This window comes from Scyliorhinus canicula, chromosome 5 (assembly GCF_902713615.1).
Source record: "Scyliorhinus canicula chromosome 5, sScyCan1.1, whole genome shotgun sequence".
Lineage (NCBI taxonomy): Eukaryota > Metazoa > Chordata > Chondrichthyes > Carcharhiniformes > Scyliorhinidae > Scyliorhinus > Scyliorhinus canicula.
Window position 1 is genome coordinate 9,624,118 of NC_052150.1, and position 14,403 is coordinate 9,638,520.

General features: G+C 46.1%; 1 protein-coding gene across 1 annotated transcript in view; it reads left to right on the forward strand.

Moving 5' to 3' along the window:
- The window catches only part of LOC119965755 (PH domain leucine-rich repeat-containing protein phosphatase 1-like), a 247,012-nt gene that overhangs the window by 220,401 nt on the left and 12,208 nt on the right, over positions 1 to 14,403 (forward strand). Inside the window, 3 exon segments of the mRNA XM_038796547.1 lie at positions 4,650 to 4,780; positions 8,105 to 8,221; positions 9,033 to 9,227. Of these exon segments, the coding sequence (XP_038652475.1) occupies positions 4,650 to 4,780; positions 8,105 to 8,221; positions 9,033 to 9,227 (443 nt within the window).

The window sequence follows — 14,403 nt, forward strand, 5'->3', positions numbered from 1 at the left end:
ATAAATTTAGATTACCCAATTATTTTTTCCAATTAAGGGGCAATTTAGCGTGGCCAATCCACCTACTCTGCACATTTTTGGGTTGTGGGGGCGAAACCCACGCAGACACGGGGAGAATGTGCAAACTCCACACGGACAGTGACCCAGAGCCGGGGCAGAAGACACATCTGAAAGTGTCTGACCAGACCAGGCTAAGGAAGGGCTGGATTAGCCAGGTCTTCCACTCGGACTTGAACTCGAAGTCCAGGGGGGTGGCAATCATGATCAACAAGCGGGTGCAATTTGAGGCGGAGGGCATAGCTGCAGACATGGGGGGGGGGGGGGGGGGGGCAGATACCTGATGGCACGGGGCAGACTGGAGGGGAGAAGAGTGGTGCTGGTGAATATATATGCCCCGAACTGGGATGACGTGGACTTCATTAAAAGAGTGCTGGGGAAGATCCCGGACCTCGACTCTCGCAGGCTAATTTAGAAGATTTAGAACAGTACAGCACAGAACAGGCCCTTCAGCCCTCGATGTTGTGCCGAGCAATGATCACCCTACTCAAACTCACGTATCTACCCTATACCCGTAACCCAACAACTCCCCCTTAACCTTACTTTTTAGGACACTACGGGCAATTTAGCATGGCCAATCCACCTAACCCCGCACATCTTTGGACTGTGGGAGGAAACCGGAGCACCCGGAGGAAACCCACGCACACACGGGGAGGACGTGCAGACTCCGCACAGACCGTGACCCAGCCGGGAACCGAACCTGGGGCCCTGGAGCTGTGAAGCATTGATGCTAACCACTATGCTACCATGCTGCCCCTAATGATGGGGGGGCGACTTTAACATGGTCCTTGACCCGGCTTTGGATCGGTCGTATCCCAGAATGGGTAGACTCCCAGCAATGGCAAGGGAGCTGAAGGGGTTTATGGAGCAAATGGGGACAGTGGACCCCTGGAGAGATAGACAGCCGACAGGAAGGGGCTACCCGTTTTACTTGCACGTCCATAAAGTATATTCTAGGATAGATTTCTTTGTACTAAGCAGGGATTGTATAGGGGAGGTAAAGAACACGGAATACTCGGCAATTACTATCTCAGACCATGCCCTGCACTGGGTAGACCTGCAGATCGGGGGAGAGAGCTACCAACGCCCGCAATGGAGGCTAGACATGGGACTGCTGTCGGAGGAGGGGATCTGTGAGAGGCTTCGGAGGTGTATGCAAAATTACTTGCAGGTGAATGACACGGGGGAGGTCTCAGCGGCGACCCTGTGGGAGGCGCTAAAGGCAGTAGTGCGGGGGAGCTGATTTCAATTGGGGCCCACAGAGCCAGGGCAGAGATGGATAGGTTGGTCAGGGAAATGGGTCGGATAGATGAAGAGCACGCGGAGTCCCCGGGGGAGGTTTTACTCAGGGAGAGGCAGAGACTACAGGCAGAACTGGGGGCACTATCCACGAGTAGGGCCGTGGAACAGCTTAGGAAGGTGAGGGTAGTGGTGTACGAGCATGGGGAAAAGGCTAGCAGACTGTTAGCGCAGCAACTCAGGAGGGAGGGAGGCGGCCAGGGAAATAGGTAGAGTGAGGGATGGGGAGGGGCGCAAAGTGGAGGACCCGGCAGGATTGAATAAGGTATTCCGGGACTTCTATCGCAAGCTGTATACTTTGGAGCCGCCGGAAGAACCGGAGGAGATGAAAAGGTTTCTGGATGGGTTAACCTTCCCAACAGTAGGTGGGGGGCGAGTGGATGAGCTGGGGGCCCCGATTAGAGTGGAGGAGGTATTGGGAGGCCTAAAGGCCATGCAGTCGGGGAAAGCCCCGGGGCCGGATGGATACCCAGTAGAGTTCTATAGGATGTTTTCTGAGCTGGTGGGCCCGGTCTTGGCGAGGGTTTTCAATGAGGCAAGGGACAGAGGGACCCTGCCGCCGACAATGTCGCAAGCCACTATATCACTGGCGGTTAGAATGGAGGACTGCGTACCGGGGGTGATTGGGGTAGGACCAAACTGGGTTTGTGAAAGGTAGGCAGCTGGCGGCCAACCTGAGAAGATTACTTAATGTGATAATGATGCCCCCGGCGGGTAGGGAGGTGGAGGTAGTGGTGGCGATGGACGCCGAGAAGGCCTTTGACCAGGTGGAGTGGGACTATCTATGGGAGGTGCTCGGACGGTTTGGGTTCGGGGAGGGATTAGTAGATTGGATCAAATTATTATATCAGGCCCCGAGGGCCAGCGTCAGGACTAACAGAGAAGTGTCGGAGTACTTTAGGCTGTACCGAGGGACAAGACAGGCTGCCCGCTCTCCCCGCTGCTGTTTGCGCTGGCCATAGAGCCGCTGGCGATTGCGCTGAGAGCCGCAGAGGGATGGAAGGGGTTGGTGAGGGGCGGGGTAGAACATAGGGTCTCTCTTTACGCAGACGACCTGCTCCTGTACGTGTCGGACCCAGTGGCCGGGATGGGAAGTATACTGGGAATGTTGAGGAAGTTCGGCCAGTTCTCAGGATACAAATTAAATACGGCCAAGAGTGAAATGTTTGTGGTACAGGCAAGGGGCCAGGAGAACAGATTGAGAGGGCTACTGTTTAGGCTGGTTGAGGAAAATTTCCGGTATTTGGGAATCCAGGTGGCCTCACGGTAGCATGGTGGTTAGCATCAATGCTTCACAGCTCCAGGGTCCCAGGTTCGATTCCCGGCTGGGTCACTGTCTGTGTGGAGTCTGCACGTCCTCCCCGTGTGTGCGTGGGTTTCCTCCGGGTGCTCCGGTTTCCTCCCACAGTCCAAAGATGTGCGGGTTAGGTGGATTGGCCATGCTAAATTGCCCGTAGTGTAAGGTTAATGGGGGGATTGTTGGGTTACGGGTATACAGATTACGTGGGTTTAAGTAGGGTGATCATTGCTCGGCACAACATCGAGGGCCGAAGGGCCTGTTCTGTGCTGTACTGTTCTAAGACTGGGGCAGGCTGCACAAGTTAAATTTGGCCAGGGTGGTGGAGCAAATAAAGGGAGAGTTTCGGAGATGGGATGCACTCTCGCTGGCAGGGAGGGTGCAGTCTGTAAAGATGATTTTAGGTACCTACAGTTGCGGGACTTTGTTCGTAGTCAAGTCCCATCTTTCCCACGCCTCCCGCCAATGGGGATCCTAGACAGAATAGTTTCTAGGGGGGAAGAAGGGGAGGGTAGAGTCTCGGGTATTTATAAGGTGCTCATGAGGGAGGAAGGGTTCCAGACAGAGGAACTGAAACTTAAATGGGAGGAGGAGGAGCTAGGCGGGGAAATGGAGGACGGGCTGTGGGCAGAGGCCCTGAGTAGGGTAAATTCGACCGCGACATGTGCCAGGCTCGGGCTGATTCAATTTAAGGTCGTTCACCGGGCCCATATGACGGTGGCTTGGATGAGCAAATTCTTTGGGATAGAGGACAAATGCGCTAGGTGCGCGGGAGGACCAGCGAACCACGTTCACATGTTTTGGGCATGCCCTAAGCTGAGGGGGTACTGGAAGGGATTTGTGGGGATCATGTCCCGGGTGCTAAAAACAAGGGTGGTGATGAGTCCAGGGGTGGCAATTTTTGGGGTTTCGGAATACCCGGGGGTCCAGGGGGAGAAAGAGGCCGATGTTTTGGCCTTTGCTTCCCTGATAATCAGGCGACGAATACTATTGGCGTGGAGGGACTCAAAGCCCCCGAAGACTGAGTTGTGGCTTGCGGACATGTCGAGTTTCCTGGGTATGGAAAAAATTAAGTTCGGCTTGAGGGGATCTGTACAGGGGTTCGCCCGGAGGTGGCAACCATTTATTGACTTCTTTGCTGGAGAGTGAGCGTCAGCAGGGGGTGGGGGGGAGGTGGGTAGAGTAGAGTAGGAGGTAAAAAATGGCGGGTAGTACCGGTGGGAGAGGAGCGGGCTGGTGCAGTATGTTACGATTGAAGTATTGAAAGTACATGGATGTTTGCACATTTTTGCCTTTTTTGCTTTCTTTCTGCTGTCTGTAACTGTTTACAAAGCCAAAAACTACCTCAATAAAATTGTTTATTAAAAAAAAAAGTAGTAATGTCTGCTATATGCAGAGTGTAATTTGGGCAGTTCAATTCAAGCTGTCAATACAGATTTATTGAGCCTTGGTTATACCATGGGGTCTCAGCATAATGAATTAACTATTGCCTCATGTTGAGGAATATAGGTCTAAAAATCAATTCTTAACCTCCATTACAGTCAGAGGTTGAGAGCTTTATCTGGACTATTTTGCTTAAATTAATTTTTTAATATGCTGCATTTTAAAGTATAACTATAAAGAATGTGAATGGAGTTGAATATTCTTAATTTCATAGAAGTCCTCACTGTTTATATCTCTATAATCTCTGCAACCAGCAATCATAGCTATAGTTGATACTGATTTAGGTCAACTCACAGGAATAAAAACAGATTTGCATATTTCAAATGTAACAAAACCAGCTTTTATAAGTATATTATTCTTTAGTAGCTGCCAGGAAGATCACTAAAAGCTTAGCTAGATTCAGTTAGTTCAAGAGTACAGTTCTTCATAAATCCCCTGAATTCTTGCCTAAGCAGTAGCTAACAGAATCTTGCATAACTCGGTAAGTATGGGAAACAGGAGGTGATGAACTGGAATCCAGCCAAATCCATTGCCTGTGTTTTTCTTTCTGCAGTGCGTTGACCTGAGTTGTAATGAGCTGAACGAGATCACATTGCCTGAAAGTCTGCCACTAAAACTGCAGGAACTAGATCTGACTGGAAACCCCAGGCTGGTCCTGGATCACAAAACTCTGGAGCTGCTGAAGTAGGCAATTACCATACCCTTTAATATTGTGTCAGCAATCAGTCTTGTTCTCCTTTGTGGCTTTCTGTGACGAATGCTGGGTTTGAACTTTAGATTTTACTGAGTATTTAAATTACTTATTCTCACTCAAGCATGAGAAAATATGTACAGGACTATATATATATATATATATATATACAAAATGTAAAATATCTGCATGTACATATGATACATGGAAGATTAATTAATTAACTTTATAGATCTACTTAAACAGCTTCATTCAATTAGCAAATATCTGAATTGTTTAAAAAGAAATTACTCTTAAACATTAATGCCTGCATTTTCATGCCTCATAGGGAGGTGGGGGGATTTAAAAATGGCCGACCGAACGCAGTTTCTGCTTCTGTTCATGGGACATCCAGTTTTTATTGGCATGAGATAAGGGTGTGAGTAGCAAGCTTGCATCCTGATTTCTGACCCGCTCAGCTCCATAGCGGGAGTAGGCATTTCTTACCCCCCAGCAATTTTCATAGAGTCGGGCCAGCCTCTCCATGACTCGTGGTTCACAGCCCCTCAGAGGAGTCATAAATAATGGTCTGAATTCAGGAAACTTTTGAAAAGTAAGGTCAAAAGGTCATACCCGTGCCCCCCATATTCACTACATGTTAACATATACCCCACTTCCATTCCCAATGGCCCTTCGTAACCTCCATGCCAAATCATGGAATTTCCATGCTTAAAACATGCTTACTGGGGCTCCGCTGAGAGCCCAGACTCCCAGAAAACATTTTAGGTGACACAGCTGAGGAGAAAGGAAACCTTTGCCTGATTGATAGCTTTATGAGCTATTATCTAGGTTTTTGTGATCTGTTTTGGCAATAACTTGAATGTTTATTTTCACAAAATAAAGAAATATCAAGTGCTCATAGCTTCTATTCACAATGCTTTATTTGTCTGATTGATTTACACTTTTGTAGAGTTATGGCAAAAGCGGTTTTTTAAGAACATTATGAATTGGTGCTTTTTAAGCAGTTCCACACAGGCCATTTTTACTACAGTGTTCAGTGGTTCTGTGCAGAGTATATGCTAGATGAATGGGCATGGAAGTGCCATGTGTTGGCATGGAGGCTGAGAGGGAGCCCTTAGGATTGAGTGGGGGTGCTTGAGGTGGTGTGGGGAGTGTTTGGCGCTGTGGGCTAGAGGGCCTAAAATATAAGCAGATAACAGGGGCAAAGTCCCAGAGAACCAAGATGGGCTTTTAAAATAGCCTGTCTCAGCATTTGACCACCCCCATGGCTGCCTGTAGGCTTACAGGGACAGTGGCCGCAACTCCATTCCACACCTGCCGCCTCTCCGGAGTGAAAAATTCATCTTTATTCATTAAAAAAAACTGTAAAATTTAGATAGCTACAGCATCAAAGGAAACTACAGAGATAATATGAACAGTTAGAAGCAGAACAGTTCCAAAGAAGAGTCATACTGGACTTGAAACATCACTCTGCTTCTCTCTCCACTGATCGTGCTAGACCTGCTGAGTTTTCCCAGCATTTTTTATTTTAATTTCAGACCCCCAGCAACCACAGTATTTTGCTTTTATATTCGAAACCAGAGCACTTGATTTGCACACCAATCTATAGAACAATAAGCTTGACTGGCTAATTGAATTGCTTGGTGTCAGCCGAAAATCATTTGCATTTACATCTTTCTTGTATAAACTACAAATAAATGAAAACTGACATTTGTGGTAAAATTGAAGCCGTAGAAGATATTGCAAACAGAGGCCGATCAATACAGCTATCTTTTTGTTATAAGAACAAAGAACAATGCAGCACAGGAACAGGCCTTTGACCCTCCAAGCCTGTACTGGTCATGATCCCAACCTTTGCCAAAACCCTCAGCACTTCCTTGTGCCGTATCCCTCTATACCCATTCATCCATGCGCTTGTCAAGATGCCTTTTAAACACCATTAATGTAACTGCTTCCACAACCTCCTCTGGCAATGCGTTCCAGGCACTCCCCACCTTCTGTGTAAAAAATCTACCTCGCACATCTCCTCTAAACTTTGCTCCACAGATCTTAAACCTATACCCCCTGGTGACTGACCCCTCCACCCTGGGAAAGAGTGCCTGTCCATCCACTCTATCCATGCCCCTCATAATCTTGTAGACCTCGATCAGGTCACCCCTCAACCTCCGTCTTTCTAATGAAAACAGTCCAAGTCTATTCAGCCCCTCCACATAGCTAACACCCTCGGGACCAGACAACATCCTGGTAAACCTCCTCTGCACCCTCTCCAACGCCTCCACATCCTTCTGGTCATGTGGCGACCAGAATTGTGCGCAATATTCCAAGTAAATATTATAAAGTAGAATAATTTGGATTATTTGATCTTGTGGCTCAAGTTCTCTAGAATTTCTGATTTAACATTTTCACCATTGTGCTTATTAATCAACCTCTTTCAAAATTATGCAGGTGGCATGTGAGTGTGTCAGGGATAGAGGACCCATATAAGGAATATCTAACATTAAGTCCCAGAGAACCAAGCCTTTTGAAAAGCCCACCTTCACATTCTGCCACCTCTGCAGCCATCTCCGATCTGCTTCAGGGGCGAAAATTGGATCTGATACGGTGCTTTATATGAAGACAGGTCTACCAAGTTGAGAAATTTCTCAACTCTCGCTGCCCATCTCAAAGATGAAAATAGCCTGGATAACGCTTGCATATTCAGTGCACATATCTCTTGCATTTAGGTCTTGAGTTGAGCAGGAACTTCTTCACCCAAAGGGTTATGAATCTGTGGAATTCCCTTACCAGTAAAGAAGTTGAGGTTACCTCGTTAAATGTTTTTAAGGCAAAGGTAGATAGGTTTTTGCACAGTAGAGAATAAAAGGTTACGGTGAGCAGGCGGGTAAGTGGAGCTGAGTCCGCAAAAAGATCAGCCATTATCTCATTGAAAGGCAGAACAGGCTCGAGGGGCCAGTTGCCTATTCCTGCTCCTAGTTCTTATGTTCTTATTTCCATGGCCAATCACTCAGTATGCACTCTGTATGTACAGAATTTATGTATAGTACTGCACAGTATGTATAGTAAGTACTTCCACCAGAAGCACAGAGCTTTATACAGATTTTTAAAAAAAAATTAAATACTATAAAAAAACTTGTTCATATTTTTATACTGCTCAAGTATTTTAAACATGTAAAATGGTCTAATTGATTTCTTTTTTTCTCTCCCCTCAAATCCTCCTCCCACTGTGTGGTTTCTCTCTCTCTCTCTTCTTCTCTTCCCCCCCCCCCCCCCCCCCCCCCCAACGCGCACACACACCCCGCTCCACTTATTCATCCCAGTAACATCCGTTGCTTTAAGATAGATCAATCCTCCACATCTTTTACAGTCGGTGAGGCTTCCGGTGCACCTGCTGTGTGGAGTCACGGTTATACAGAAGCTTCTGGAGTGAAAAACAGGTGTGTTTATGTTGTGATGAGTGCAGGGAAAAAGACATTTGTGCCATGTAAAGCGAGTTCTTCATCTGCTCTGAAAGATTCTCATTTGAAAGTCAGTTAATAGAAGCTTGCATTTTACTGAAGAAACCAATCCTGGAAGCTAGGTTTGTCTGTTGTGATCTGGTCTGCTCTTTGCCGAAGATTCTTTCCTTTGTTTGTGCCGTTGCTAGGATGCAGAAAGTAACTTAACACATTACATCTATATAAGACCTTGTGTCTTCAGAAGTAAAGAGCTTGTGTCTTAATAGATCTTTGCAAATTCAAAGGCTTCTTTATCTTCCACTGAAACAAGTTTGCAGAAGAGTTGAAAAGGAGAATGACAAAACTGAGAGCAACCTCAGAAAATGAATGCTCAAAAGAAATTCCATCCATAGAATAGAATTTAAGTGACTATGGCCGTTCCTTAAAAAATAACTGCGTTCTCTTGGCTAAAGCTAAACGTAGTTATCATTTTTAAAAGATCAGGCTGCCTTAAATACTTGGAGGATTTACTGTGCAGTGATGAAGAACTGTATTCGGTCTTTTCCAGAGGTTTTAAATCCAGAAGTTTTTGCAATTAAAACATTCCTTAAACTTTTTAAAGATGAGTCAATGTTTTATGATGGTGCAGTTAATTTTATAAAACTGTGGAATGTAAATTTTAATTGTGAAGAAATTTGCAACACTTCCTTGACACCTCAATAAATCAACCAGAAAATTTGGATTTTATTTTAAAGAAAAAGGTTGTGGGAGGAAAGAAATGGTAAATTTGCTTTCTTTATTTCAAACCCAGGTTGTGTGTGGCTGCCTTGTCAGTGAATAATTTTTGTGACAACAGAGAGGCTCTGTACGGAGTATTTGATGGTGACCGGAATGTAGAAGTACCCTACCTCCTGCAGTGCACCATGAGCGATGTTTTGGCAGAGGAGCTGCAGAAATCAAAGAGCGATGAGGAATACATGACTAATACTTTTCTGGTCATGCAGAGGTTAGTAAATTCATTCAGAATCTGTTACATGATGATGTGTTGTTGCTGCTGGATAATTTTAATGTTGCAATTTAATACCATCTTATTTGAATGGAGAAATTTAGTGTCTAGTATCAGTTGTCTAATTTGGCTCGGCTTAGCTGAGGGTGCCTCGGTGACATGTCTTGCTGTCTTCATGCATATTCTGTTTGTGCATTTAATCAAATTTTTTTAAAGTCAAAAAACAAAATGCCAATTTGAACCACAGATTTTCAATTTATTTTCACTCATGGTAAATAAGATGTTTCCTGCTTTAAATGAAAAGTTATTCCTCACTCAGTAATGTTTTAAAATAATTGATTCGTATTCCGTGTTGTCTGGTGAATTTCAGACACTTATTAAAATGTTTACCCAGGTGCCCTTCTGAGATGAACAAAGGACAACAGGTTCACAGGTTAACCCAATTTTATTCATAAACAACTTTCAATTCTTTTGGACAAAACAACTCAATTCTTTCATCAAACAACTGTTAACTCTTGAGAAAACAACCTTTAGCCCTCCTATGAAGAACTCTTGGCAGAACAACTCTTAATCCTCTCACATAGTAACTCTTAGCTCTCGATAGCTAAGACTAAAAACTAAAAACACTACCTGTAGGGCAGCACGGTGGCACAGTGGTTAGCACTGCTGCCCCAAGGCCCCAGGTTCGATCCTGGCTCTGGGTCACTGTCCGTGTGGAGTTTGGACATTCTCCCCGTGTTTGTATGGGTTTTGCCCCCACAACTCAAAGATGTGAAGGCTAGGTGGATTGCCCATGCTAAATTGCCCCTTAATTGGAAAAAATGAATTGGGTACTCTGAATTTTTTTTTTCAAAAACACTACCCATGTCGATGAACTTGTTCGAGTCACCGGGTCCAATTCACCGTGCTCTGCTGCCTCTCAAGCTCGAAGGTTGATCTCGCGTGTCCTCTTCCGTCGACATGGGATTGCAAGGGGTCAGGTCGTGTCTTCTCTGGGGATGGTGTTAAGGCGTCCCTTCTTATCCCTTATCCCCACCCCTCTTCTCTTCTCTACCCCCCCCCCTGACCTTGAGCCAATGAGCTCATAGGCCGGGGATCGTAACACCCAATGGAGTTGCCGATTCCAAATCTGTAGGGCACCAAGAACCCCCAGAGTCCGTCTTCAGGTGCATTGTCCACATGTGTCCAATTCCATACATGATGATGTCGGGAATCCGAGGTGCCAGAGAGTGTGGCCGAAACTGGGGAATTATTTCCGAGTCAGGATGGTGAGTGACTTGGAGGGAAACTTCCAGGTTATGGGGTTCCCAGGTATCTGCTGCTCTTGTGCTTCAATGGTCGGAGTTGTGGGTTTAGAAGCCTTGATGAGTTCCTGCAGTGCATTTGTAGATGGTACACCTGGTTGTCACTGTGTGTCAGTGATGGAGGGAGTGAATGTCTGTGGAAGGGTTAGGGTTAGGCCAATCAAGTGGGGGTTCTTGGTGCCCTACAGATTTGGAATCGGCAACTCCATTGGGTGTTGCGATCCCCGGCCTATGAGCTCATTGGCTCAAGGTCAGGGGGGGGTAGAGAAGAGAAGAGGGGTGGGGATAAGGGATAAGAAAATATATCGCCATTCCTTCACTGGGTAAAAACCTTATTAGGATAAGGCTGACTCTCCGATCCCAGCTTGCAGGACAAGTTCGGATTTGCCCTTGTTTGACTGTCTCTGGCTAGTGTATTCGAACATAGCCTGTCCATGTTCCCATCAGGCCTGATTGCGGAGGCTATTGGCTGGGGTTTAATTTATTTTAATAAATTTCGAGTACCCAGTTATTTTTTTTCCAATTAAGGGGCAATTTAGCGTGTCCAATCCACCTAGCCTGCATATCTTTGGGTTGTGGGGGCAAAACCCACGCAAACACAGGGAGAATGTGCAAACTCCACACGGACAGTGACCAAGAGCTGGGATCGAACTTGGGTCCTCGGTGCCATGAGGCACCAGTGTTACTCACTGCGCGACCATGCTGCTCTGCTGCGGTTTAATTTAAAGTGTCCAATTCTTTGTCAGGCCTAGTTTCTCAAGGCCATTGACCATCTGACCACATCAAGATGACAACACAGAAGCAACACAATGCCTCATTTTAAAAGCTTCTATGAGTCATATAATTAATTTTCACTTATAATTATCCCTATATTCATCACTCAATTCTTATATTTAAGGAGGCCAGAACACGGGCAGGGAATTGTAAACCAGTCAGGTTAACATTGATGGTAGAAAAAATAGTGGAAATAAAAGTCTTGTGATGGCCATGAACCACTGTCGATTGTTATAAAAACCCAAGTGGTTCATAACTGTCCTTTAGGGAAGGAAATCTGCCGTCCTTACCTGGTCTGGCCTCCATGTGACTTAACTGCCCTCTGAAATGGCTTCACAAGCCTCTCAGTTGTATCAAAACACTACAAAGTCTCAGAGGAATGGACCATCCAGCATCGACGTAGGCTCCGGAAATTATAAAAAAAAAAAAAAAAATTTAGAGTACCCAATTCTTTTTTTCCAATTAAGAGGCAATTTAGCGTGGCCAATTCACCTATCCAGCCTTTTGGGCTGTGGGAATGAAAGCCATGCAGATACAGAGAGAATGTGCAAACTCCACAGGGACAGTGACCTGGGGCTGGGGCCGGGACTGAATCTGGGATCTTGGAACCGTGAGGCAGCAGTGCTAAACACTGCGCCACCCTGAGCACCGGATAGGATGGAAAACTCAGCCTTGTCGACCCTGTAAAGTGCTACTTATGAAAATGGAGGGCTTATGCCAAAATTGGTTGTCTCTCACAGTCAAGCAACAGCCTGACATAGTTATACACATGAAATTATACCTTGGAGACACTGTCCCAGACATCATCATCATCATCATTCCTGGGCATGTCCTGTCCACTGGCAGGACAGACTGAGCAGAAGTGGTGGTGGCACATTGCTAGAAAGTTAGGAGGGAGTTTCCCTTGGAGTCCTCAAAATTGACTCCGGAGACCATGAAGTCTCAGGGCATTAAGTCAAACATGGGCGTGAAAGCTTCCTGTTGATTACCATGTATCACTGACCCCACCACCTCCCCAAACTGATGAATCAGTCCTCCTCAATGTTGGACACCACTTGGAGGAAGCATCGAGTGTGGCAAGGGTGCAGAATGTAATCTGGGTGGGGACATCATGTGCTTCACGCATTGCTGGGGGGGTGGGGGGGGGGTGGTAGGGGACAGGCATCAGTGGGCTGGGGCATGGTATGTTGCTGGGTGGGGGTGGTGCCACGCACATAGTCATCTGGATTGGGGGGTGGGTGACAGGGGGACCGGTACCAGGGGGCTGGTGCCAACTCACCTATGCGGCCCTTTGGAGGTCGTTGACCTTATTGTGACACTGGGTGCCGGTCCTCCTGTTCACACTCCCTGCGCTGCAGTAGCTGCCCTATGGCTGACCTCGTGAGAACAGGGTATCCTGTCTGGACTCCATCGTGTCCAACAGCCTGGCGAGGTAGGCATCTCTGAATCTTGGAGCTGGTCTATACGGTGGCATAGCTGTGTGCTGTGTGGAGTTTGCTCTGCGGGACTGGTTTCAGAGCTGCTTCCTCTCGTTAGCAAGAAGCTGCTGGGCTTGGTCCCAGCGAATCAGCCGGCAGGTCAGTCATTTGCAGCGTGAAATTCCTGAGGTCTTGTTATGTGGACCAATTACTGTTAGATGTGGGTGACGGCCTTGCTGGTTCAGCTGTCGGGAAGCAATCGATATTTCCCGCTCACTACCAAGCTTGGAACGAATTTGGTTAGATCGTGCCCTTTAGGTAATCAGGTGGAGTCAACATGATTTTGTGAACGGGCAATCATATTTAAACAATTGTTGGAGTTCTTTGAGGAAGTAATCTGTGCTTTGGCTAAAAGGTGGATGTATTGTACATAGAACTTCAGAAGGAATTTGATAAAGTGCCACATCAAAGGTTATTGCAGAAAATAAATCTCCTGGTACAGAGGGCGTGAATAGAAGATTGGTTGGCTGGCAGGAAGCAGAGAATATGTAGAAATAGTTTTTTTTCAGGTTGGCAAGGTGTAATGAGTGGTGTGCCACAGGGATCAGTACGGCGACCTCAACTGTTTACAATTTATAGATTGTAAATTGTACAATCTATAACTTGGATGGGATGGTTACCAGATTTGCTGATGATACAAAGATAGATAGGAGAGCAAGTTGTGAAGAAGATATAATGAGGGTATAAAAGGATGTAGGTTAAGTGCGTATGCAAATATTTGGCAAATGGAGTATAATGTGGGCAAATATGACATTGTTCATTTTGGTGGAAAGAATAAAAGAGAGCGTATTATCCAAATGGTGAGAGATCTGGGTGTCTTAGTGCATGAATCACAAAAGGGCTAGTATGCAGCTACACCAAGTAATTAGGAAAGCTGGAATTAGGAATGTTGTAATTTATTGTAAGGGGAATTGAATACAAAGGTAGGACGGTTATGATTCAGTTATACAGGGCACTAGTGAGACCACATATGGAGTACTGTATTGGTCACCATATTTTAGGAAGGATGTAAATGTGTTGGAAGCAGTTCAGAGAAGCTTTACTGGATGAATACCTGGAATGGATGAGTTGTCTTTGGAGGAAAGGTTGAACAGGCCAGGCTTGTATCCACTGGGGTTCAGAATAGTAACAGGGGACTTGATTGAAGCATATAAGATCCTAAGGTGGCACGGTAGTGCAGTGGTTAGCACTGCAGCCTCATGCCGCTGAGGATGCGGGTTTGATCCTGGCCCCGGGTCACTGTCCGTGTCGAGTTTGCTCATTCTCTCCCTGTCTGCATGGGTCACCCTTGCAATTGAAAGATGTGCAGGGTAGATGAATTGGCCATGCTAAATTTGTCCCTTAATTGGAATTTTAAAAAGAATTATAAAAAGAAACATATAAGATCCTGAGGGATCTTGACAGGGTGAATGTGGAATCGATGTTTCCTCTCGTGGGGGAATCTGGAACTAGGGGTCATTGTTTAAAAATAAGGAGTCGCCCATTAAAGTGGAGAGGAAGCAAATGTTTTCTCTTGTGGCAAGTCTTTGGAACCCTCTTCCTGAAAAGGCGGTGGAAGCACAGTCTTTGAATATTTTCAAAGTTGAAGTGGATATGTTCTTGGAAGCAAGCGGATGATTC